The 27,149-nt window shown below is 38.8% G+C and overlaps 2 protein-coding genes across 8 annotated transcripts in view; both read right to left on the reverse strand.

The window, feature by feature from the left end:
- The window catches only part of PPARD (peroxisome proliferator activated receptor delta), a 48,213-nt gene extending 40,727 nt beyond the window's left edge, over positions 1 to 7,486 (reverse strand). For 3 of the 7 annotated variants that reach the window (XM_087891015.1, XM_087891014.1, XM_034414580.2), the window contains exon 1: positions 7,313 to 7,486. The gene's annotated coding sequence lies outside the window, so the exon portion shown is untranslated. Of the gene's footprint in view, positions 1 to 6,853 lie in introns of all 7 variants that reach the window. The other 4 variants (XM_034414583.3, XM_060689828.2, XM_034414579.2 and 1 more) reach the window with 2 other exon arrangements.
- A 1,760-nt stretch (positions 7,487 to 9,246) lies between these two features.
- The window catches only part of DEF6 (DEF6 guanine nucleotide exchange factor), a 58,797-nt gene continuing 40,894 nt past the window's right edge, over positions 9,247 to 27,149 (reverse strand). The window contains exons 6-11 of the mRNA XM_034414585.3: positions 23,966 to 24,074; positions 22,986 to 23,284; positions 19,732 to 19,898; positions 18,122 to 18,320; positions 12,421 to 12,511; positions 9,247 to 11,948 (exon numbers count right to left, since the gene is read on the reverse strand). Of these exons, the coding sequence (XP_034270476.2) occupies positions 11,722 to 11,948; positions 12,421 to 12,511; positions 18,122 to 18,320; positions 19,732 to 19,898; positions 22,986 to 23,284; positions 23,966 to 24,074 (1,092 nt within the window). The 3' untranslated portion in view covers positions 9,247 to 11,721. The remainder of the gene's footprint in view (positions 11,949 to 12,420; positions 12,512 to 18,121; positions 18,321 to 19,731; positions 19,899 to 22,985; positions 23,285 to 23,965; positions 24,075 to 27,149) is intronic.

Below are 27,149 nucleotides of genomic sequence, written 5' to 3' on the forward strand. Positions count from 1 at the left end.
AAGCTGCCAAGTTTGGGGACCCCTGTATTACAGTAAAGCTTTTAACTTCTCTTAAGATTACATAGTTTCAACCACCTACATTTACCCAACCTTTCAATAAAGCATCTTCAGTTGCAAATATATAAAACAACTTTTAAATTAAGGTAAATTACACATCGACTAAGTAAAAATCAAGCAAATCTGTTATTTCCTTTGAGGGACCAAGGTTATCAGAGAGAAAATTAGCTACTAATCTATTCTGAAAAAGTATGACTATATCCCAGAGCTACAAATGTGTGATAACCAAACAGTCAGGGGTTTCCTGACCCTAGGGTGCTGAACTTTAGGGTTGCACAAAGATCTGGAATATTATCAGAACATTTTAAAACCAAATGTATATTTTCCCAGGCCTGTGCATTAGCAGTGGAGGGCAGGCAGCCAAGCCCAGAAAAAAGCTACAGCTTCTTTAAGCTGATCACCCTAGATGCTATATCAGGGTTATGCACATTGCAAATCACATTTTATGTTTTGAATGAAGATCACTGCACAACTCTACAGAACTTGATATTCAGCACTTTGTCACATCAATCTTTCAAATTAATCCTGCTTAAAAACAACAACATACTAGCTGCTAGCCAACAAATGGGAGGACTACTCCATAATACATTAATAATCTTTACAAATATTTATACATAGCACTGATGTTACCTAGTTAAGGCAATGAAATATCTGCAAAAAAACAAGCAAGCTCAACCCCTTATACGTATCTATCCAGATCTGCATTTTATAATGAGATGCGGGATAAAAGTTTACAGTGGCAAAACTTGAAACCTGCCAAAATAATGATAAAACAGGACTGAAAAATTGTGATATTGTGTATCACTGACATCTATAACAGAAGGTATATTTGTGTGTATGTGTGTATACGCATTATACACACATACACAGTACTGTGCAAAAGTCTTAGATTTGCTGTTGTAGTAATGGTATAATGAACATATATATTAATGTTTCAGTCTCCTTATTAAAATATAACCAGAAAATCCAGGAAATTTGTATGTAGTTTTTTTAAAAAAAAGCAGAAAAAACAGCTTCTAAAGACTAAAGTGGTAAATATATAGTGTGACTTCCCTTTACAGTAGAGCAACAGCATACACCTATCTCCCATAAATCTAAATGGAATGGAACCCTAAGTACTCTCATTGCTAACACCTGTACGTGCCCTACTATTTCATGCCAAAATGACTGCTATGCAAAAAGGTCTATTAGACTAGTCTGTGCAAGATATTCTTGAGCATTACATACAGTATAATCACATGTTGTATGAGAGTAATTCATTGGAAGCTTGCTAGTAAAATCAACTTCCAATCACATCATTCCAATCAAAATGCCAAAGGCCACAGAATTTGACAGACATAAAATCATACTTTTGCCTCAGCAAGGCCACTCCCAAAGGGAAAACAACAAACAAGCTGGATATTCAGGATGTGGTATTCATACTGTTATAAAGAAATCTGAAGAATCAGGAGAGGTCAAGGACAAAAACAAAAGAACTGGAAGGCCAAGGAAACTTTCAAATTCTGATGAGAAGTTCCTCAGTTTCTTTTTTGAGAGACCAGAGGAAGTCCAGCAAAGACCTGCTCAGCATCTGACAGCTTTATTGGGATGCCATGTTGACCCTTCTACTGTGTGAAGCAGAAATAGTCTTTGCAGAAGGGTAGCAACCAAGAAACCACTTTTGCTGAAGGGAAACAGGGTAAAAAGGCTAAGATATGCTAAAACTCAAAAAGACTGGATTGAGGATCAGTGGAAGAGTATTATGGAGTCAGTTTGGCATAAAATATTAGGGCACATATAGGTGTTAGCAATGACAGAGCCAGGTGTCTGCTGTTGTTGCTCAAGTGTAAGGGGAGGTCACAATACATACTTGCCACTTTAGTCTTTTTTTCTGCCTTTTTCCTGTTTTTGAAAACTGCATACAAATTTCCTATATTTTCTGATTGTATTGTAAAGGAGACTGAGACATAATTATATATGTTCATTATACCATTGCTACAACAACAAATCTAATGGTGGCATGAGACTTTTGCACAGTACTCTTTGTGTGTGTGTTTGTGTGTGTGTAATAGAAAAAAATACCAATAAATACCAATAAGCAATATAGAGGGGTGGGTCGGTGTGTATATGCACGTTTTGTGTTGTTACCTTTTATATAGATATAAGACAACTGCCAGCGTAACAGCATTCCTATTCATCAGGGAGAAAAAGGGGCTTAAACTAAAAGGTGCAATACAAACATATATGAGCATCAAGAAAAATGTCAGAATATTTAAATAAGTGTTTTTCTAGACATTTTTTCAGTCTTAAAAGTTAAGCAAAATGAAAATTGTGATGGGGACTAAGACAAAGAAACTATAAAAGAGAAAAAAGAAAAAAGGCTCCATAGGTTAGCAGTTGGTAACATTATTAAGATGGAATGTAAGACAGAGATCTAAATAGACTACACTAGTTGAAAACACTTATCAGGCTGCACACTAAGATATACAAGGGGAAATTTTAAAATAGACATTCCCTCATTACTTATTTTTATTAAATAAACCTTCCCACACTCCAACAAGACTATACTAGTAAATGCTGAAACTATGCTTAGATTTAATCAACTTTTGTTCACAAACACTGATATTAAATAAAGCTATGTTTAATATTGTATATTAATATTGTTTAATATTGTAGGTTTCCATATGCTAAATAAATAAACAAAAGTATACAATATCCCTTAACCTGTTCTATCCCCAAGTTGTACAGTTTTTCTGATCAAACTATTGTAGCTTTTTCAAATGTAACTAGAAACAAATTGGGGCAAAAAAAAATAATCTTCATCAACATTTGTTCTAGTCTTCTAAAGTGCGAGATCTATACGTTTTTTTCAAAGGAGAGTAAAAACTCCCTGATGATAAACTCTGGAGACATTATTGGGAGTACTTCAGTGGTTCCTAACATTCTAAATTAATTTTGTCAACAGTTTATCAAAGCAGGGATGAGTAACTTTAATATTTGGAGTTGTAACTGCAAAGAGATGAGACACATTGCCCATATGGCTAGATGAAAATATTTTAAATTTATGCTTTAAATGGATGTTTTGGGGGATTTAAAAAATTTTATATTTACTTTAAAAAATTTGATATGCACTTACATGTAAGTGTCGTATAAGACCTATTTTATTCTACAACAATAGTCTTGTGAGGTACACTGGGCTAAAACAGAAGTATTGACCCAGAGTCACCCAATGGCCTTGCAGTGTTGCTACCCACATTCTATAATTGCATAAACCTCTTAATTGTGCAACTGCTTTCATTTGAACTATGTAATCTAGAACTTAGTAGACAATGCTCCTCTTAAGATGCTGACAAAATTCAAGAGAGGAAAAAACCTTTATTTTCAGATACTAGTTATTTACTAGAATAGAAAAATGATGTGAGCTAAATTTCAGCCTTGGAACTCATGGAAAACAAGTTCTACCTGTATTATTAGAACATTTTATTTTGGGCAATTGACAGGACAAATATTTCCAATCTTACTCAAAACTATATTTTTATATCTGCATCTCCTGCATTTAAGATGAATTACATTTTAAATAGGAATCTCAATTTCACACTAATCTCCATACTTTGTTTGCATGTTATCATGTACAAGATGAGACATTCATCTTTGCAAACCTACCGTATGTTTATTCCTGTTGGTCATTACCTGAATACATAAACAAAATGAAGCATAGGGTTTTAGTCAGAGGAGAGTTCCTGAAATTATCTTTTGCAACTATTACTGGGAAAGAAAATAGAATCCTTAGCTCTTTCTTTCATTTAGCTTGTTTTTTTCCCCAATCTCGTTTACAGCCCTGATATTCCTTGGTAATCTTTCATCCACTTACTAAACAGCTCAACTCTGTTTAGTTTTGAGTCCAGATGCCTACTAAGACCATGCTCCCTCTCTGCACTATATTAGACCTCCATTATTCTTTAGGTTGGCACTTGACTTTTTTGTTATCTCTCTTTTCCTTACTACAACAAAAGATTTCCTTAAACCAAGAAGAAAAAATAGGAAATACTACAATATCTAGCTAAATATTTGCTTAACATATTCCTTCCTGTGCAAATTTTACTCCAGTACCAGTTTTCTTCAATGTAACGCCCTCCAGATGTCCTGATGTAAATATTAAGATTTAAAGTTTCAGTAAACCAGGAATCATATTTGGAATCTCTGTGTTTCCAGCCCCACCCATGTATATCTTTTCCATAGGTACCTCATTATTCTTATGTTAGCAATTTTTATGGAGGGGAAACTATTTGAAATATTTGAAATGATTATTATAACTTTCAATTATTTCATTCCTTAAGTCATTATTGCAATGCTATGCAACAGTGCATCTGGAAACATGCCTGAGATAATGCCTTCATCATCATCATCATCATCATCATCATCATCATTATTATTATTATTATTATTATTAAAACTTCTATACCGCCCTTCTCCTTTCGGACTCAGGGCGGTGAACAGCCAAAATAAAAACATTTATACATAACATTGCAATTAAAAATAGATTTAAAATAATTAATAAATTTGGCCCATAATTTAAAACTTGTCAATTTAAAATCAGTATCAAAATTTTAAAACCAACCCTAAAATCAAGACAGACCGGCTAACTGAAAAAAGTAAGTTTTTAGGGCCCGATGAAAAGTCCGGAGGTCGGAGATCACTCGTATCTCTGGGGGTAGATTGTTCCAAAGGGTAGGTGCCACCACAGAGAAGGCTCTCCTCCTGGGGGTCGCCAGCCGGCATTGTCTGGCCGACGGCACCCTGAGGAGGCCCTCTCTGTGGGAGCGAACCGGCCGGTGGGAGGCTATTGGTGGCAGAAGGCAGTCCCGTAAGTACCCCGGCCCTAAGCCATGGAGCGCTTTAAAGGTGATCACCAACACCTTGAATCGCACCCGGAAGTCCACTGGAAGCCAATGCAGCTCGCACAGGAGAGGAGTCACATGGGAGTGCCCCGTCGCTCCCATAATCCCCCGCGCGGCCGCATTCTGCACCAGTTGGAGCCTCCGGGTGTACCCCAAGGGAAGCCCCATGTAGAGAGCGTTACAATAGTCCAGACGAGAGGTGATGAGTGCTTGAGTGACCGTGCATAGGGAGTCCCGGTCCAGAAAGGGGCGCAACTGGCGTATCAGGCGAACCTGATAAAAAGCCCCCCTGTGCCTATCTTCACAGAGGTTAGCCTGCTCTATTCATTGGGACTTGCTCTCATATATATGCATTTCATGTCCATCACTAGAGCTGATGTATTGATTACCTCCATCCATACTCAGATAATTCATACATTCCTAAACGTTCATCAGCATTTAGATGTACCTGATGTCAAGGCATGACCAACTGATCTACTTGCACAACCAAAGAATTTCACAAAAACTATTATTAACAAGCTTAATCATTTTTTAAATATAATTGTATGCTCTTGACATAAAAAAATTCATTGAGATAAGTTTATCATAATTCTCAACTTAAGAACTGCAAAGCATAATAACATTGGTTTAAAATATATTTTCAATAAAATTAAAAATAATTCTTTAAAACTAATATGAACAATCAGAGATGTACAGTATTTATTAGATTTTACTGTACACTGTGTATTCATCTTCAAAACTTGTGCAAGGGGAAGAAATAACGAAGATCCTTCAGAGTTCAATTCTGTATCACTGAGATATCTGGCATTATTTAAACAAAAAAATACTGTATCAGGTTTAAAACAAAATAATTTTAATTATCTTCAACTGTGTACTTTCATATTGTGAAAGCTGCTTGCTCTGGGTGTATACCTGCTATTTGAATATCAGCAAAAAGTTTCTTACAATTTGATGTAGGACAACTTTTTTTAAAAAAATAAATAGTGTTCACTTTAGTTATGATTATATATACGATTATACATATGAAGGTTAAGGCATCATTTTTTTAAACTGTTCTCTCTTATGGGGTCAGGGGGAAGAGCAGAAAGGAAAAACCTTTTCTGGCAGTGGTTTGCTCTCCAAGCTTGTTTCAATTTAGTTTCCTTACCAGACAAGGTAATATCAGCAGGAGGATTTTGTGGGAAAATATTTTACCTATGTTTTACCATTTCATTTCTTACTCTTCCTCCAGTCCCAATCATTTCAAAATTTGAAAGTGGACTGTCAAAAACATGCCCATTCTCACTGAAGTATAAAACCATATGGGCAGGTTTGCTCTGGACAACATAATGAGGAAAGACTGAGCTCAGTACCGCTGGAGAAGAGTGAGGCTTATTTCTGCTCGCTTGTCCCCTTCTCTGGGAATTTCTGTAGGGAGGGCTGGGATCATCAGCTGCCTCAGAAAGCCAATAATGGTTGCTTTGAAAAGATACCAACCTGTTATTTATTCATTATGAGCGCTGCGCTTTGTATTATCAATGGGAGAGAATATATTTATGGTTGTTTCTGCCTCCAGTGCCTAAATGTAACTGCCTGACCTTGCGGACCATCTACCTTTCTACCTAAGGCAGCGAAACACCTTGCTCTTGCCTTCCCCTGAGGAGCATGCAGAGAACCTAGAGGACTCAGGTGGTTGCTTACATCTCCGCCCTTATTCCTGCCATACCTAGATGGCAGAACCCTCTAAAAGAGCAGCCCGGCTGGGTCGGTCACCCGGTGCTCTTTTTAGGCAACACTGCAGGCCCGAGTCCCGCCCGCTTTACCACCAAGCCAAGAGGCGGCGAAAGTCAGCAAAGCGAAGGAAACTCTATTCCCCTTCCCGTCCCTTCCCTTCTCCGGCCCAAACGCTCAGGGGCATCCTTGCCGGCTCTTCTATTTACCGCGTCGCTCTGAGGAAGCAGAAAGCGGCTCTGCCTCCGCTCGATCCCCTTCAGCGCTCGTCCCGGATCCTCCGCTTCCCGGAGCCAGAAGGCGGGCGGCTGGAAACTGGGGCTGCTCAGGTACCCGATTTCACCGGCCAGCGAGCATCAGGCCAGCGACCTCTCAAGGCTGGAGCGAAAGGGGTGAAGGGGTGGGGGGAGGCGACGCCACAGCGGGGACGCAAAGCCAAGCGACCGGACCGAAACTTGAGACCGTTCGGCTCAGCAGGGGCTGGACGCGGCCGGCGCCCACAGTCTCGTACGAGGTTCTGGGGCCTTCTAAGCGCCCTCAAACGCCGCTCGGCGGTACCTCGGCCGCCCACCACGCCGAATCCGAGGGGGAAAAAAAAAACCCGAGCGCGTCGCCTTCTTTGCGGGTTCTCTTCACGCGGAGTTTGCCCGGGTAAACCCACAGCTCACCTGCCGGCGGCGAGGCGCCCACGCTCTCGGGTCACACGCTCCGCAGAACTTTTTTGGTCATTCACGCCCTCCCCCGTCCCGCGGGGCCCACAACAGCAGCAGCGACTCACTCCTCCCTACGTCACGCAGGCTGAGCCTGACGCTAGCCGCGCACTTGGGGCCCATTGGCTCGCCTAGCGGGCTGGAGGGCGGTATTAGCATATCGCCACGACGACAGCCCAAGCCTGTTCCCGCCCTCTACGAGGAAGGTTTGTTTCTCGCAATCGAGTCGGCTCTGCTGGCCGCCCACGGCTGGTGTTCCTCCGGGACTGGGGGCGGTGGGGGGGGGGGTGTTTCTCCTTTCCCCACAGAGCCGCGTTCTTGAGTCTGTGCGTGCGTGACACAGGACTGCCTGAGGGCGGAGAAAATTGCTCAACCGGGGTTAAGAGACTCTCGGCTCTTCCCTGAAGGATAATCGGTTCCGCACAATGACGAATCAAGCAGGCTGTACCCAACGAGAAAAGCTCTTTTAAAAGTAGTGCCAAAAAGGAAGCCTGGGAATTTAAGTCGGCGTTAATTTTCAAACCGGTGTTTTCGTTTTTATTGCGGTCATTTATAACGAGCAGCCTGAAACTAGAGTTCCCTTAGATATAATTCATCTACAACTCCTGTCGCCAGAAATTTGGGAAGATAAATCCGAACGGAGATTTAGAATTTCGGAGAGGGGAAAAAAAAACACATACACCCCACTTGTTAGATGTAAGAGACAACTAATAGCAGTTTGTTCTAGTGACATTCAACTATTCCAATTTTTTCCCCCTTGTGCAGTGGGAATGTGTGTTTTTAGTTATTTTGAAACCATGATTATTATTTTTTTAGTGTAGCCTCCCCACCCTGGTCCTCTGTAGATGTTTTACTTGACAGTTCCCAGGCATTAGCTGCAAGTCCTCTTGTAGTTTTCTTGACAAGATTGTCAGAAGTGAGTTGTCTTCCTATGGCTGAGAGAGTGAGTGATTGGGCCAAGGTCACCCAGCTTAATAAAAGGTCTGGATGTTCTTAAATTATTCTAGAGTCTAGACTCCAGAACAGGAATCCCCAAACTTGGCAGCTTTAAGACTTGTGGACTTCAACTCCTGGGAGTAACTGGGATAGAAGTTGACAACAGTTTACAGTTTCCTGGATGGAAAAAGAGTCTGTAGCCCGAGTTGGCTTTAATAAAAAAAAGCTTCCTTGGGATGCAGTTCTATTGTACTTCAATTATGTGAAATAGGATTAACAATTGTGCTCGACTGCAAAACCAGTCTTATGTCTCTCATATTCTGCCCAGTCAAATAGAAAATAAATTCTGAATTATTTCTTGGAAGACCTTGGAAATAAAATGACTTAAACCAATTTAACCACATACATAAGCAACTAAAATCCTGTAATTAGGCTTCATAAGTTGTCATCATATTTTTCACATACCCATCTGCTGAAATTCTGAAGTAGCAGTACCTAGTGAGAATGATTATTTCTGGAGCTTTAGGTTTTGTTTTTTTTTTGGAAAATTCACCTGGTTCTCAGGGTTTTTTTTTTTTCTTGCTACAGGCAGAAAAGTTTCTAAACAATTAGCTGAAGTTTAATTTACTTTATGAGAATATTTTGCTCTTTGTTCTGTGTTGTTTTAACCACCATACTGGCCACTTTGAAAAGTATACTACTGTAATATGCAAGGATGCAACATTTTCATTATTAAGTAGCTAACCTTAAACTGAGATTTGAAATAGGTGTGGGAGGTACATTGGCTACTACTCAGGTTATATTGACCATAGCAAGTATGAGCGCCTGCAGTAATGTGACAGCAAATCACTTCAAAACTCTTTTGTGGATCCCAGACTCTTTCACAGCATGCTGTAGTAGTTGCTACATGCCTAAACCAAAATTATTCAGACAATAACAAACATTACACAATTTCCTGTTTTTAAATATAAAACATATATTTGTGTTTTCTAACTCCTGAAGTAGATTACATATGAAAATAAACTCTCCAAATACTCACCTTCCCAAACCGAAGAAAAAAATCTGTTGAATGAAGCACTATCTCCCACTTTGCATCACCATCTCTCCCATTGTACATCACTGTTCTGTACACTACAGCCCTGTACACAAGGACTGTTGTGTACAGAAACGCATAAAACACATGCCTCATCAAAAAGTTAATCACTCCTGGTTTATAGAATTTATAGAATGGTAATCTCTAATTAGGCTTCTATTCCAATAATTTTTTTCTCTCCCACTTTTGACTTAATTTACCTATTGAAATTTGAATAACATTAACTACATTCACGTAACATACTAACTGAAAACATGATTTACTGAATTAACCCGACTGTTTAGGTAACTATTCTCTGGATTCACACAACACATTAAGCATGAATTAGCCAATAACATTTTAGCCTAGCCACTGAGAAGCTAACAGGCAAGCCAAACTTCAGGCACCAAAATAAGATCAGAAACTTTGCAAATTGAAAGATGCTATAGGAAAGAGTACAGGCTTCTGTCATATTCCATATATTTGTAACATGGAGATGATGTACAGAAAGGAAAATCAAGCAGAAAAGACTAAACAGCAAATACTGTACAGTTTGAATTATTTGAGAGGGACAAACACAAAAAGAGAGACCTACAATGCTGCAAAATGTTGTGTGATATACTAGCAGCTATTTCATCATCATCTTCATCATCATCACCATAATCACAACAATTATCTGTAATGAGCAGACTGATTTCTCAATCTATTTTATGCCAAGCTAAAGTGCCAGATTGTCCTTGCACTTACAAAGTTAATATGCTCAGGTGAACATTAGATTAGAAATAATCTTTCCTATAATTTATCATGTGAAAGATTTTCTCCCTAAAAATTGAAAATATTCAATTACCTTTGTACAATTTAGGAAGTATTTACCATCTCACCTGTCGTAGATACTAAGTCTACATTTATGAGGTACAATACTTCCCTTTTCTTCTTATATGGATGTTTTTTTTCAACTGCCCAGTCTCATCTACAATTCTTGAATTTCTTGATGAACTATCAAAATCCTAACTAGATCAGACTCTCTCACCTTTGTAAAATCAGCCAAAAAACAGCTAGCTGCTGCCACCTAATGTGACAATTTCAGAATACAATTATTTCTGCAGGAATTGGAAATTGTTTTTTAGAGTTGATAGATATGTATCAAGTCATTATTACTCATAGGATATACATAATATCTGTTCTGATTCAAAACATTTTATAATATTTTCATCATGCTTCAAAACCTTGCTTGATAAGAGCAATAAGGGAACAATATAAAGGAGGATATTTTGCTATGGTATAAGCAACAGTAGCCTCGCCACTTTTTTAAAGCTACTCTCTGAATCTTTCTCCATCATATAACAATGGAATAAGATTGTGTTTATTTTGTATTTTACTTTCCAGATTGTTGTGATTTAGTTAAATATGAAGCATCTGAAATTTTAAAAACATGCCAGGGATTAGAATTTTATCTTTACACATAGTAGCAATGTTTGCAGACCTTTATGTAATAAGATCTGCTTTGCATTGCCTGCTGTCTTTCAAAATAATTCTTAGCTGGCTCTTAAGATTCATTTTTCTCAATATTAGCTATGGAAACTTAAACAAGGTGGAGCCACTTATCAAGGAAAACAATGGCCTCTCCTCTCCAGGCTGGATAGTCATTTGTTAGGATGTTTTAATTTGGAACTTCAACTAAAATGTTCAGCTAAAAAGTTTGTATTGTATACTGGAATACATCAGCAAAGTAATGAAACCAAACATCAAATTTCTATCTTTGTAACCTTTTCTATTAAATGCTGATTTGTCTCATTAACATTAGGGACATAACATTTTCAAAAATTACATAAACTGATTGTTTCCTTTCAACTTACTAATAATACAAGGTTAGTTGAATGACACAAATAGTTAACTAATGACACTGCCAAAAAGAATAAGACTCCATTTTTATAACACATTTCAATTGTTCAGACAATATATTTTACAATTATTATTTTTTTTTAGAGAGAATGACAGAATTATTGTCATATTACAGCAGTGGTTACTTTTAATACCATAGTAGGATACAGCATTACCAGAACTCTTCTTCATCTGCTGAAACCAAATAGAACATGCTTTGGGGAAACCATAATTGCATATTTAAATCATACTTCTGAAGTTTCAATCAGGAAGCAATATTTATATGTGTATGTGTAGACCTTCAGGGTTAACTCTAGCACACAAATCGAACTGCCAGGATACTGTGTGGCTTAATTGCAGAGATCATCACAATTCTTCCCTGTACAATCTTTACATATGTTCACTATTTATAAACTATAATAATCATTAAGATGCCATGGCACTTATATTCTGGTCCCTAGATTTCAATTAAGTGGATTTATTTTTCTTCCGAAGCTAAACAAGGGTTTTCTGAGCCAGAATCGTCTTTTTCTGGCATCGGCATCTGCTTCTCTGTCTCTCCATTTACGTTTTCTTTGCTTTCATTCATCTGAAGATCAGATTTCTTTTTTTCCATATTTTGTTTCAATTTGACAGATGACTCTCTTTTGGACAGGATTGCAGGATTAAAGCCAGGGAATCCTCCGCTTGTCATGGTACGCTTTTCTATAAACCGGAAAAGAAAAGCACATGGCAAATTTATTTTTATTTTAAAAAGTTAAGGGACAAATTACTAGGCATATGCCCATCACTGTTACCCCAAGTACACAGAATTTCTAAATGTGTTTTAGAAAACACATGTGTTTTAGAAATTATAAACTGCCTCTCTTGAAGCAGAACTTAGCAATGGTAGGAAATAATAGCAAAGCACATACAAACAAATGGAATATTCCAGATTGCTGGACCTCAACCTGGATATCTGTTCTCTTGTAGAAGAGAACAAATAATCTTTAAAACAATTGTGGTCATAAATTCTGGAAGAAGATCAAACACAAACACAATGTCTATTCAAAAAGCACAAGATTATTCCTTGGCAGCCAGATAATTATTTGTGTGTGCTTAACTTGCAAGCCTGAAACAAGGCATCTGGCTACAATTGCATAATTTGCTTCATAGCTGAATACTTCTACAGTCATACCTCCTGGAGCAATGGGGTGCATCAGTCGGTTCATCTGAATATTCCAGTGCTTTACATTGGTGCTGGCTTGCTGGAGCTTCTGCTGGGCTATCTGCAATGGAAGAGGGGAAAAAAGAGATTTGGGTGCTATAAAATATGTGTAATTTCTAGGTAATCAAAGTGGTAAACACTTAGTGAATTATAAATCGTGAACCAACTGAATGCAGTCATCACACCTACTGAAAAAAAGGTTGATATTATATTGAGCAACAAAAATACAATTAAGCAGAAAACAATACTCTTATCAAGGAACTTACCAAGGAGAAAACTAAACTAAAGCCCACACTCATTCACACTGATGTTACCTAGTTGGGTAATGAAATGTCTGCAAGTAAACAAGAGCATCAGGGATTCCACAGTACAACCCTGAACTATATACCATATTTTTTACACTATAAGATGCTCCGGACCATAAGGCGCAGCTAGCTTTTGGGGAGGAAAACAAGAAAAAAAAATCTGCCTCTGCCTCCCAGCAATTTGCTTCCTTGCAGCAAACAGCAAACAGCCTGGTCAGCTTCAGCACGAGTAGCTGATTGGTGGTTGGATCGGCCTCCCAGAATACCGCCGATCAGCTGTTCCAGGTTGCGGAGATCACTGCCGCCCATCGCCGCCTTTGCTGCCTCCGCGCGCTCCGTTTTTGGCTTCCGCGCATGCCGTTCAGCGGTGATAGGCAGTAGCGGCGATCCCCGCCGCCTGGAACAGGCTGAAAACCGGACGTGCGGAGGCTGAAAATGGAGCATCCGAGGCCAAAAATGGGCTGAGCGGAGGTGGTGGTAGGCGGTGGCAGCAATGAGTGGTGATGGTGGTGATGGGTTGCAGCGATCCCCGCAGCCTGGAACAGTTGATCGGTGGTATTCCGGGAGGCCGTTCCAACTGCCTATCAGCTGCTTGTACTAAATCAGGCTGTGCTGAAGCTGACCAGGCTATTTGCTGTTTGCTGCAAGGAGGCAAACTGCTGGAAGGCAGAGGCCAAAGGGTGGGGGCCGGTGGATGGGGAGGGCTTCAGCAGCATTCGCTTCAGCAGCATTCACTCTATAAGACGCACAGACATTTCCACCCACTTTTTTGGTGGGGGAGTGCATCTTATAGACCGAAAAATACGGTATACCCTCTTCTACTGAAAATGCAAATGGCCTAGAATGTTACATGAAGACATAATTAATTAATTAAAAGCACTTTCTGTAATCACTTCTAGCTAACAGGAAAAGAACTGAAACAACTAAAACTGTAGGAATTTCTTGAGGCAACAGTGTTATAAGTGCCAGAATTAAATCAAAAAAGGCTGTCTCCTTGAAAGATCATCACAAACTCTCGGATACAGTTCTCAGGTTCTTTTCAGACAAGGTTTTATAAAGAATTGTATTATAGAATTTCACAGGGGGAAAATAGTTATCAGCTAATCTCTTATGTTATTTAACTATTTCTTAGCCTTTTTAAAATATGGAATATCTATTAAGAAGGGAAACAGAGAAAGAGCAGGACTCTGTTTTGCAATTTGTAGATAGAAAATGCCCCAGTAAGGCACAGGGAGAAGAATTGTCCTGAGGGAAGTGGTCATGGCAACTTCTTTAAAGAGCTCTATTTCTATCTCGCATTTTTTAAAACCTTTGAAATATTTTCTTTACAAAAATATTTAAGTAGATATGTACAGAACGATCCATGCAGAGAACAGCTAGTTTTGAATGGTCCATGACTGGACACGTTTAATCCAGGCACAACTCTGAAACAGGCATGCTTTGGGAGAAGCATTTCAGAGGGAGGAAGAGAGTGGGAAAAATCCAAGGACACTGGTTGCTAGGATGAAATAAAAAAAGGAGAGTGTTGGGAAAATTAGGGAAAGGGTAGGGCAGCCCGTTGGAGCCAAGGACTGTTTACTTACTGCAAAAAGTTTGATGCTTCTTGAATCACCAGACTCTGAAAGGGCTTACAAATAACATGCAATAGGTAACAATAGAGTAAACAACAAATTAACATGATCAATATATCAAAAATAGCATACCCAATCAACAGAGTATTATAAATTCATGACGTCTTTAACATCGAACAGGATTCATCCCAAACTCAGCTACCTATACCCATTCTTGCTTCAATTGCCAAATGTATTTTTAAAAATTGTGGTTTTTAAAGCTTTTTGAATGTTAGAAGTGAGGGCATGTTTCTTAAGCTTCTAATGGCGGACATTCCGCAGGTTAGAAGTATCTGCAGAGAAAGTTCTTTTTTGTCCCCTTTGGCCAAACCTCATGAGGAATGGGATTCTCATCAAGCATCCTCTAATCTACACCAAGGTTTCTCAGCCTCGGCAACTTGAAGCTGTGTGGATTTCAGCTTCCAGAATTCCTCAGCTAACATACTGGCTGGGAAATTCGGGCAGTTGAAGTCCATACATTTTCAAGCTGCCAAAGTTGAAAAACACTACTCTACAGACATAATTTGGGCAAGCAAATTCTATTTAGAGCCAGCAATTTTGAAACTGAAATGTTAAAACTGATCACCAGCCCCTTAAAATAAAAATCAAAATAATAATAAAATCAAAATCAGGGAAATTAAAAGTAGGGTTGTGTTGAGCTCTGATGAGTTTTTTTTATTCACACAGTGAATAAACCAAGTAGATGAGATCAGATGATATAAGTAACTAGCTGTAGATAGCCAAGGAGACAGCCTTGAAGCAGCTAATCAGAAATCATTATATAAATAAACAGGATGGAAGCATTCTTTAAGTTCTGGGAAAGCTGATAGTATTAAGAAGAGACTCCAAAGACTCCTCCCTGATTCACTGAAGAGGGAAGGATGCAGAAATACAACAAACTGGCAAGATTCTTTTGTAATATAATAACCTGTTTCAATAAAGTATAGTTCTGATCAGGGGTAGGTTCTACTTACCTTTACTACCGGTTCACAATGGGAGTACGCGCACTTCTGCGCATGCGCAGATTGTCAATTATGATGTCCGGGTGAGTGGGCAGAGCCTCCCCCCACTTTTACTACCGGTTCTAAAGAACCAGGAGCAATCCACCACTGGTTCTGATCATGTGGAGTGATGTGGTTCTCTCTTGAAGGGCTGACACTAGAACAGTTTACCCATTTTGGAACATCCTTAGGGAAAAATCTGATCTTCTATCTCAATTTGCAGCCACATTTATCTAAAAGTATGCTTAGCTGCAGTTCTTTAATTCTTTACAGCAGATGCTATTGAAAATGCAAAGAAATCTGAAACTATTCTCGAGTGGAATAATGCAATTTTTTCAAGTGGTGGGCATAATTACCCAGTTTCATGCACTGTAAGCCCTACAATACAAACTTTAGAATTAAAATGTCTTTTAAATAATTATTTTCAGTTTTAAAGATTAAATGGCCAAATCTGTATAAGAGGATTATTTTTTTTGAGATTTCTGATTTCCTGAGATCTTGGCATTTTTAAAAATCTTTTAATTTTTTAAAAACAGAATACTGTAACAGGTTAGTGCATGCCATCTAGTGGTATAACATTGTTAACTCACAATGAGATTAAAGTAAAATCACCTTCAATTAGCTCAAGTCCTGATGATTTACATGAATGCACCCATGCATTTTTCTTGGCATAATAGGAGGCAATTTGACTGTAATTTTTTCTGGAACATTTGTTTTTGACTTCTCAGTTTAGCCCCTGCCCCTCCCAAAGAACCTGTACTTGAAAGTATTTAGTTAAGCAAACAAATAAAAATATCTGTAGTAATAGTACTCAGTACTTGAAAGTACCAAGGAAGTAATGAATTCCATGAAGTATGGCTGGCCAAACTACTCCACTTGTATAGCAGAAAAATAGCAGCATTTAGTAGATTTGTAAACATTGATTCTAATAGTTTCACTAAATCAATTCAATGAATCATATCAATCTTACTGAATTAATTCAAACCTCTACAACAATACTGTTTAAGTTGCAGATTTTTCAATATATGTATCAATTTGAATCATTCCAACTGACCAACTGAATCAATGCGACAACTATTTACGAAGTTTGGTTTTGAAACTACTATCTGAACATTCAATTACAGTGGAGGTATGCATCGGAGATCATCTTTTCTATAGTGTATTTGCTCTCCGCCTGGGAACTCTTTAGCTTAAATTGCATAAATTAATTGATAGTAAATGAATGCATAATAATAATAATATATTTTAAAATTACATATTTAAATATTTTAAAAATAAAAATGTAAAAATCTTTTGGTCGTTTTAATAACATAATAATACCAGCAACAGCACTTGTAAGAGCACTCACATTAACATTTTAAAAGTGTAAAATCTAAGAATATTTTGATACAGTAACCTCATTTCTTTCAATATTAAGCAAAGTATTTAAAATGGAAATGTTAGCTACAGCAATACAGAATGACATGGAAGGTCTGCCTATATGTATGTTGGTATGTATGCATGTATTTGTTTGTTTAATTTCTACATGCCCCATCTCACCTAAATAATCCGGGGCATTTTACAGCATTTAATAAAATCACATAAATACATAAATAAAAGCACAAACAAAAAGGTTAAAACTTCCAAGTAAAGATAAACTCAATGTACAAAATTCAAAAGTCTAGGACAGTGGTTCTCAACCTGTGGGTCGCGACCCCTTTGGGGGTCGAACGACCCTTTCACAGGGGTCGCCTAAGACCATCGGAAAACACATATTTTCAATGGTTTTAGGAATAATTTTATGGTTGGGGGTCACCAGAACATGAGAAACTGTATTAAAGGGTCGCGGCATTAGGAAGGTTGAGAACCACTGGTCTAGGAGGTTAAAAAGAGAATGGGAGTGTCCTCAGTAGTGGTGGTTTCCTCCCGGTTCGGTCCGGTTCGGCCGAGCCGGTAGCGGTGACGATGTGACGTCACCGAACCGGTTCTCCCCCCCGCCCTCCCACCCCCCCACGCTATTCTTACCTTTTATTTGGTCCCACCCCCAATCTATTGCTGCCTCCTGAGTCCCAGCTGATGACTAGAGGGAAAAAAACTGTTTAAACTCTTGCCGCGGGGCTTCAAAGGGCCGTCCTATAGCTGATCAGTGTTAAAAGCAAACAAATAAGTCGGGTCGTAAGTACGAGGACTGGTCGTAAGTTTGAGGACCTTCCAGAAATGACTCTCACCAGCTAGCCACGCCCACTTAGTCACATGACTTCCAAGCCACATCCACAAAATAAGCCACGCCCACAGAACCGGTAGTAAAAAAATTTAGAACCCATCCCTGGTCCTCAGGCCACCAGCCATCCCCAGGACTGCATTATACTTTTAGGCCCTCAAGATTATTGGTAAAGCTAGATTTTAACACTTTTTTTGGAAAATTAAAAAAGTGGAGGCTTGCCTCACCTCTGGGAATAGCATGTTTCATAAGCAGGGGTCCCCAATCCCCGGGTCACAGACTGGTACCGATCTGTGTACTGTTAGGAACCAGGCAGCACAACTGGAGATGAGCTCTGGGCGAGCAAAACTGTGCATGCGTGGGATTTAGGTTGTGTGCTCCTTCCCCCTCCCCCTCAGTCCCTGGAAAAATTGTCTTCCATGAAACTGGTTCCTCGTATCAAAAAGACTGGGAATTGCTGCTATAGGGTATGAAATGGGAGATAAAAACCCTTGGTTTAAAAAAAAATAAAACCACTTCAAAAGAGGAAAAAACAGGCACAGCTCCAGTGCTTACCATGACATCTTGGTCCATCCTCTCCCTATTAAATCTGACTTCTTCCAACTGCAGTTTAGTTTCTTCCAGAAACTTGCTCTTGCTTTCCATCTCTTGCTTGAGAGCCAGTTTTTCATGTTGGGCCTTGATAATGTATTCTTCCTGTTCTTCCTTCAATTTCATCAACTGCTTCAGTTTTTCCTCCTCCTCTGCCAGCAATCTAACAAAGTTATACAGGATTTAGTTCATTCTCATTCTGTGAGTGATTTAGTGTCTAAAGTTTGAGTTAGTCCCATGGTTCATAAGCAACCCATAACACTGTGAAGGAAATTAGTAATTCTGCTCTGCAAAAGCAACAGATTGCCTCCTCTCTGGGAACGGTCCAGGGGTGGGTTCTACTTACCTTTACTACTGATTCGCAACGGGGCCGTGTGCGTGCTCTTCTGCGCATGCGCAGAAGCATTTTGATGAGGTCAGGGTCGGTGGGTGGGGCCTCCCGCCGGTTTTACTACCAATTCTATAGAACCGGTGCGAACCAGGGGCAACCCACCACTGGAACGGTCACTTGTGGTATCATAAAGTGAGGGAGAAAGAATTTGCTGGGAATTCTCTTTTTAAGGAATTCACACCTGCTTCTTCTCTGGTCTTTCTCTGTATCATCTTGCACCAGCTCTACTCAAATGAGCAGTTTCTCGTGGTGGTACCCACATTAACACCCTGGCATTTGGGAGATGCTCGTATTTTAGCACTCTTGATGACCCACCTTTTCATTCAGGCTTTTCCTGTGAAAAGTACCTTTCTCTCTTCTTATGTTTTTGTTACATATCTTTTACGCCTAATGTTTTTATTTATTATAATTTCATTTGCTAATATTTCAATATTTTTCCTTCACTTTAATTAGGTACATAATTATATACTGCCTTTGAGATATTTCAAAGTAGGAATGTCGTAAAAATAGATTCAATGCATAAAATGTCACCAAAATCTTTTGTCTTTTCTTATTTGCTTTTCTTCTTATTTATTTATTTATTTATTTATTTATTTATTTATTTATTTATTTATTTATTTATTTATTTATTTATTTATTTATTTATTTATTTATTTATTTAATTCAATTTGTATACCGCCCTTCTCCTAGTGGACTCACGGCGGTGCACAGCCATAACTAAAACACATACCAATACAAAATTTAAAATTATTAAAAGAATTACATACTTTGGCCCAAATTTAAAACAATTCGAATTAAAACCCATTGACAGATTAAAAGCTAAAAAACTAAAAAAACTAATAAAAAGGGGGGGGGTTCACGCCAGCCCTGCTTGATGGAGAAGAAAAGTTTTCAGGGCACGGCGAAAGACCCGGAGATCCGATATCCTTCTTATCTCCGGGGGCAAATCGTTCCAGAGGGCAGGAGCTGCCACAGAGAAGGCCCTCCGCCTGGAGGTCGCCAGCTGACATTGCCTGGCTGACAGCACCCTGAGGAGTTCCTCTCTGTGGGAGCGTACTGGTCGGTGGGAGGCTATCGGCAGCAGAAGGCAGTCCCGCAAATACCCAGGTCCTATGCCATGGAGCGCTTTAACCCAATTCCTCCCAGAAGTTACAATATATCAGTGCTATTCAGCAAATGCTACCTGGCCTGTTCATATCTCACAGACTCTTCGTCTTGACGAGCTTTAATCTCCTGCTGCAGAGCATCTTGGAGTCGTTGCTGCATGTCTTCTAGCTCTGCGATGCGCTTGCGCTGACGTTCTGCCTCTGCCTCCTTCAGAACCATCTCTGCTTGCATGGAAGCCCGAGCCTGCAGGTGGGTGAAGTAAAGGCAGTGAGCAGCCAGAATGTATCCCGGCTAACAGCACTGGACTAAAAGCAGCCAGAATGTATCCTGGCTAACAGCACGGGGCTAAAAGCAACCTAGTCCTCAGCAATAGCTGGTGAAGTTGGTAACTGGTAAAGTCTCTTGTTTTATCTGGACACCAACAATGTTATTTTCCATATATATAACCCACACACACCCATTAACCTGCCACATTTTAGGTTACTAGATTATAATGGTGGGTGGAGATGATGAGTCCACCATATCTGGAGAAGGCAAATATAAGTCACTAATGATGATATGTATAAAAAAAAATTAAACAGGTCATGGCTCCAAATATATCATGTGGGGCAAAACTTATGGAAACGTTATTATGACTTATAAACAATTTTGATTTTAAAAAAGAATGCTGTGCTATCAAGTTCATGTTGACACTTAATGATTATGTAATTAGATCTTCTGCAGGAACTGTTTTATAACAGTTTTAAGGCCATTAAGTCATAGAAATCAGTAAAAGTGTTCAAACGAACCATTAAAAACAGCAGCTGATAAGTTTATAAGAATGTTTAGGGGAGTAAGTAGGTTTCTAAAGCTGAGTGTAAACACTCTACAATGGGGCCCAACCTAAGCTCTACTAGAAGTTTATCATACAAAAGAATGGCCACCTACACTCAAGGACTAGTTCAATATTAGCATTCAGGAGAACAATTAGGAGGGTTTGTTCTTAAAGTGAAAAGGCCTAAGAAACCTACATGGAAATTGGGGGTTCCTTAAAATAATATTTTCATGATCTGTTTAAGGTCTAACAAACAATTTAAAAAAAAACAATTATATAGAATTACAGAGTTGGAAGGGACCTTGGAGGTCTTCTAGTCCAACCCCTTCCTGAGGGAGAAAACTCCATACCACTTCAGACAAATGGTTATCCAATCTCTTCTTAAAAACATCCAGTGTTGGAGCATTCACAACTTCTGGAGGCAAGTTGTCCCACTTATTAATTGTTCTAACTGTCAGGAAATTTCTTCTTACTTCTAGGTTTCTTCTCTCCTTGATTAGTTTCCACCCATTGCTTCTTGTCCTGCCCTCAGGTGCTTTGGATGATAGTTTGACTCCCTCTTCTTTGTGGTAGTCCCTGAGATACTGGAACACTGCTATCATGTCACCCCTAGTCCTTCTTTACATTAAACTAGACATACCAATTCCTGTAACCATTCTTCATATGTTTTAGCCTCCAGTCCCCTAATCATCTTTGTTGCTCTTCTCTGCACTCTTTCAGTAATACATCCTTGAAAATGACTGAGCAGCAAATCAGGTACTAATACAATACACAATCTTCAATTTTTAGTGCCCAGTAAGAGATTCCACTAAATATAGTCACAGAATTCTGATATAGCTGCAGCCTCTTTAAAGCCACAAGGCAAACCCATACATTGCATTTTGCAGTAACTGAATTTGGACTTCTTGTGGCAGAGATTTGCCCAAGAGAATCTGCAATAGTAAGACCAGTCAAAACTGATGGAAGATGCTCTTATTCATTGAGGTTCCTTGGGCCTCTAGTGTTAAAGCTGAATCTATATGCCTATTTGTGCAAATGATATAGCGTTACCCAAAACAGGTAAATCACTCAATCCTAGATCAAAGAACCTTAATTAATCGTTAGATTTATAGCACACCTTCCCTCAAGAAGATCAACAGAGTTTATATTGCATTATTTCCTCCATTTCTTGTTTCCCAAACCAGCAATCCTATGTGGTAGGTTGAATGAGAGCAAATGACTTCTTAGTCCCACATTTAGAACACTAGACTAGGCCAGGGGTCAGCAACCTGTGGCTCTGGAGCCGCATGCAGCTCTTTGGGCCCTCTGCTGTGGCTCCCTGTCAGGTGATCTCACACTGGCTGACCCCGCCCCTCACCCTTCCCTCCCAGTCACTCTTTGCCTGGCTTGAGAAGGTAAGGGCGACCACGGAGGATGGGAGAAGCAGCCAGGGCAGAGACAGAGAGATACAGAGAGAGGGGGAGAGAGAGAGAGACATAGAGAGATACAGGGAGAGGGAAGGAGGGGAGAGAGAGATATGTCAAAAGGATTTTGTGGTTCCCGGTGTTTTTTAACAATCGGTTCTCTGCCCTAATGACTGGCTGGGTAGGCATGGCTGGGGGAGGTCATGTGACTAGTGGAAGTGAGTGACATCGAGTTGGCCACCCCCACCCAGGTTTTGTGGCTCCTGTGTTTTCTTTTCTGTGGGAAACGTGTCCAAATGGCTCTTTGAGTATTTAAGGTTGCAGACCCTTGCTATGCTGGCATTTAAGGCTTTTGCATTACTCTTTGTGGCAGACAGAGGTCACTGTTATCCTACGTTGGATAAATTGACTGTTCAGAATGTTCTACTGTACAAATTTAACATTCTTTTCTGCTACTGTTCATTTCATACAGAGTCAGAGTACTACCTGATGCACTGCAATTCCTTTTAGAGCTTTGTCTGCATTAAAAATGTCAAGACAACAGGAAGTAGTTCAGGGTAGGTCCATATTTATAGTGAACCTATCCATGAAGGCAAGCAATTTACCAGTTCACAGTGTTATTAAGAAGCATGTTACAACCTGTACAGTAATAAGCCATAAATATTTAGTCTGCTTCCTTAGGCCTACATAAGAAACTGGCTGAGATTGTATATTCTCCTTTACCACATTCTGTGTGATCATACAACATGTTTGCCCATTACTTCCCCCCCTCCCCTCTCTTTTATTCTCCATCTGTTTGTCTGCCCTTAGCTATTTAGGGATATCATAAGAAGGCCATGTTTACAGTTATTAGGCAATTAAATTATAATGTTCAACTTTAGTTAAGTAAGGCCAGCTTCCATTACTGTTTGCATTTCAAATAGATGCATTCTAACTCAACCAGAAAATTTATTCTAAATGTCCCCAAGAACATGTTTTACATGAGAAGAAGCTGTGGAGCTGAGCAAGCCATTCAAAAATGGCATAAGATTCTAATCATTTCTGTTTCATTGATTGATATAATATCTTTAACAGGCTATGTATCTCCCAAGGGTCTCCTTTGAGTGTGCATACTTGTTCTGCTTCCTGGAGCTGAATTTCCAACATCTTCTGCATCTCCTCATGTTGCTGCTGGCGCTGTTGCTCTTCTTCCTGGAGTAAAAGTTCTGCTTGCTTCTGAGCCTCTTTGAGCAGCTCCAATTCCTGCAGCTTGCGCTCCTTTTCTTCCTGAAGCTGCTTCAGGCGTTGCATTTCCTCTTCCTTGGCAGCCTTCTTTCGTTCTCGCTGCTCCCGCTGCTCCCTCCTCTTCTGCTTTAAGTCCTTGTGCAGAGACTTCTTACCTTCTGCTTGGAGACGGATTGCCATCTGGATGGCTGTCAAAGGAACAGAAGCATCAGCAGGGCTCCAACCTTTTGCTCTCTTAATCATAGACCTTAAGGAACACCTTTTGCCTCAGGATATAAAATCAGTCAATCACAAGTTTTAGATCAATATGCTGCAATTTGCCAAAACAGATTCCAGAGCTGCAAAAGTGGCCAGTGTGAATAGATAAGTTTACACAACTCAGTGTAGTTTGAGAAATATTTCTTTTCTTTAAATTTGTATTAATTTTTATTGTTGTAATAGAATTTTAACAGAATTACTATATTTTTTTTAAAATGACTTTGCAATTCTACTGCGGAACAGTCTTCCAAAGGAAACTTTATTTCAAATTGAGGCAAAAAAAGCTACTTCATACTTGTTTAATTTGGGGTCTCCACAAGGATCTCTATAAAGATCTCCAAAAGAACATTTTTAAAAGAACCTGAGTTCAAATCCGAAGCTAGTTCCGACATTGATACTAAATCTAAAGCACAGATGCTTTTTAACCTTTGGTAAAAATACTAGCAATCCGATTAAGTTCAGTCATGCTCTACAAGAAGATGGCCAGTCCATAAAGAAGTCTGCCTAAAATAATGACAGACTTATTATTAAGCACTTCAACGTCTTCATCTCAGATCATCTTAAGGGAGAACCAGGATGCAGCAATGCAAAGCACCATGAGAATAACTCACCCAATGTCCACTCCTGTCTTTGCTTGGTATCTGAGGCACTCATTTCATAGGTCCGTGAAGATGTTTTCACACAGAACATACAACGTTTCCCATCTTTATCAGGCAAAATCTTTGAATCAGGAAAGAAGTGAAATTTGAGCTATAATCTCAAGTGCAACAGTGGAGACTTCGTTATTAATAAGCATAAAATATGTTACTCCCAACCTAGTTGAAGATGGTCCCCTTTCCTATGTCATCTCCCAAGTTAAGAACAACCACATTCCAATTACGATGTGGTTGTGTGGCAGACAGGCCACACAAATAGCCTTTTTTAGCTCATTGGGACAACTTTAAGCATATTAACATCACCATGTTAATCTCCTAATGACTGAAGTGATACTCTTGTCTATCACAGGAGTAGAATAATTGGGAAAACCTTAGAAAATGATGTTTCTCAATTCAAATTCCTCTTTGAATCCTTTTTTTTCTAATGGAAAATTTGCCCCTCATTTCTCCACTTTTATATAAACGGGCCTGAGTCCATATTCAATTCCTAGTTCTTGTCAATCTCTTAATTTTAGCCAGAATATGTAAATGACATGACAAAAATAATATACTGCTCAAAAAAATAAAGGGAACACAAGCAGAAGACATCCGAGATCTGAATGAATGAAATAGTCTTATTAAATACTTTATTCTTTACATTCAGTAGTTTATACACTGCTTAAACAACTAAAGGGAACACAAAACTACTGTATGTAACGAACGAAGTATTTAATAAGGCTATTTCATTCATTCAGATCTCGGATGTCTTCTGCTTGTGTTCCCTTTATTTTTTTGAGCAGTGTAATATGCTGATAAGCAAATACTTCCTTCAGAACTGAGAGTTTCTCAGAAATGCAAATTGCATTTGGAGTGGGGATAGCTAAATTGGTTTATTACAGTAAGGAAGGTGACCTAGGCAGAAATGTTCAAGAACATTACCTAGGAAAATAGGAACTGAAACATTTTTTAACAAGAGCAAAGATGTAACATTTAGAAGTCACTCAAAGAGAAGCATCCCTAATTTGCTTGAGTGTTTGAACGGGGAGAACGTGCAACACAATCAGGCTTCCATGATTATTTTATTATAACTAATTCAATAAAAGTAGTTTAGCCTTCATGTGAAGTCATTTTCTGGTCTGGTGTACCTGATGAGGCTGACAGTTATAGCAAAACAATTGAGATCCTTGTGGTACCTCAAGATGAATAAACTTATAATGGCATCTGTTATTCAGTCTAATGACCTGAATTCCAATCTACAAATTGTATTACAAGCTTTCTATAACTTTTAGTTACTTTTTGAAATTATTTTGAGATATTCTGCCATCTTTGAATAGAACTGTGCATTTTAAAGTGCTCTTTTCCTTTATTTTTAAAATAAAATATATCTTTTTCTTCCCATATGAAACAATTTTTCTTCCCATATTGAATAATTTCTAGCGAAGCATGTTTTCATGTTTTAGTTACTTCTTATAGTTGTAAATTATACAAAATGCAATAACTAGGCTGGTGACCATGTTAACAGGGCAAGATTGATCTCATAATTTTTACATTGTCCAGTGACAGAAGCTAAAAGCTCACAACTATCAAAAATATACTGTCAATTATTCTCTGAGCACAATATGGACAGTGTAATTATTAATATTTGCCAACAGTTCAGAAATGTTAACGCTGAACTAACTGGATATTTGAGTTTCCAGAATATAAAATCTACCTTCTTGGGAATTCTATTTAGACTTCTGATTCTAGATTTAAGAAATTTGTGAATAAATGTTTTTATAGACAGAATTTTAAAAGGCAATGATTGTGGTGATTGTTTGATTTGTTTGATTAGAATTATCTATGCCTTGAATATCTTCAGCTTGTTTACTATTTTGGATATGTAAGGATCACTAGGAATATTAATATTCCTTCCAGTCAAGGTGCCTCCACAGAAATAATTCTGTGTTCCATAATTGTAATGGGCTGAAGGAATAACCCCAAGGAGGAGGAAGAACAGCAACCAAAACAAGTCAGATAAAATAAATGAGAGTCTGAAGCAGAAATGTAATTTGAAAAAGTCTCCTGAGGGGGGGGGGAGTCACATTCAGACTTGCAAAATTCTGTGATCTTTTTATTTTCTTTATATATTTATTTCCTGCCTATTATTACTATAAATAACTCAAATCAGTTAATACATACAATACTTCTCTTATTTTCTCCACAACAAAAACCTTGTGAGGTGGGTTGGGCAAGAGACAGTGACTGGCCCTCCTGCCTTTATGCCTAAAGTGGGACTAGAACTCTCAGTCTCCTGGCTTCTAGCCTGAGCCTTAACCACAAGACCAAACTGGTTCTCATTATAACTACCTGATATTAAAAGTAGCATTTGCATTCATAACTTGGTTTCTTAGTCTGGTCTACCTTGAAGGGCTGACAATAAATTTGGAATCAGAAGTGCCCCACTTGCATGTTATCTTACTACTTCTCTTTACTTTAAGAGATGGGGATTGTTGGAAATCTGTCTCTTGGTTTTGTGAATACTAGAGCAGAATTCATTCAAATTCCCACTCCAGCTGTATTAAATTTCTGCAGTCACCTTCCCTCCAGTGAGGTAGTGGAATTAATTTGAAGGATGTTTTATTTGGTTCTTGCCTCTTTTGCTTTATTTATTGGAGGCGTCTTTGTGTTGGTAAGCCAGGAACTTTAGTAGTTGCTTTTCTGTCTATATCCTAGCTAAAACTGTTGGGGTACGGTCTGTGGAATGAAAGGATAAAAATGATCTATCTGAAATTTCCATGTTCATTGTGGACCAAGTAAAGTCTATGATGACTTGTTTCTCTTCTGGGTCCTGGACTATTGCAGCAGGATTTGCTGGATTTATTCATATTATTTCAGTTCTGTTGTGCCTCAACCCATGTTTCTTATTGGGTTCATCTTCAGTACAAAAAATGCATTGATTTTCTCCTTCTTTGGAGAAAACAAACAAACTACATCTTTTCTGCTGCTTTTTTTTTGGGGGGGGGGGTTGGCCAATGGTGGGACAAATTGATGAGAGGCTGAATCAATATTCACAGTGGATAATACACAATTATTTTTCAATTGGTAGGAGGCTCTGTGGATTTTACTCCATTAGCTGTTGCCTATTATAGGAGGTGGCGCTCATCTCCATTCAAGGGCTATT

This window comes from Pantherophis guttatus, chromosome 3, assembly GCF_059756535.1.
Source record: "Pantherophis guttatus breed Tessera chromosome 3, ASM5975653v1, whole genome shotgun sequence".
Lineage (NCBI taxonomy): Eukaryota > Metazoa > Chordata > Lepidosauria > Squamata > Colubridae > Pantherophis > Pantherophis guttatus.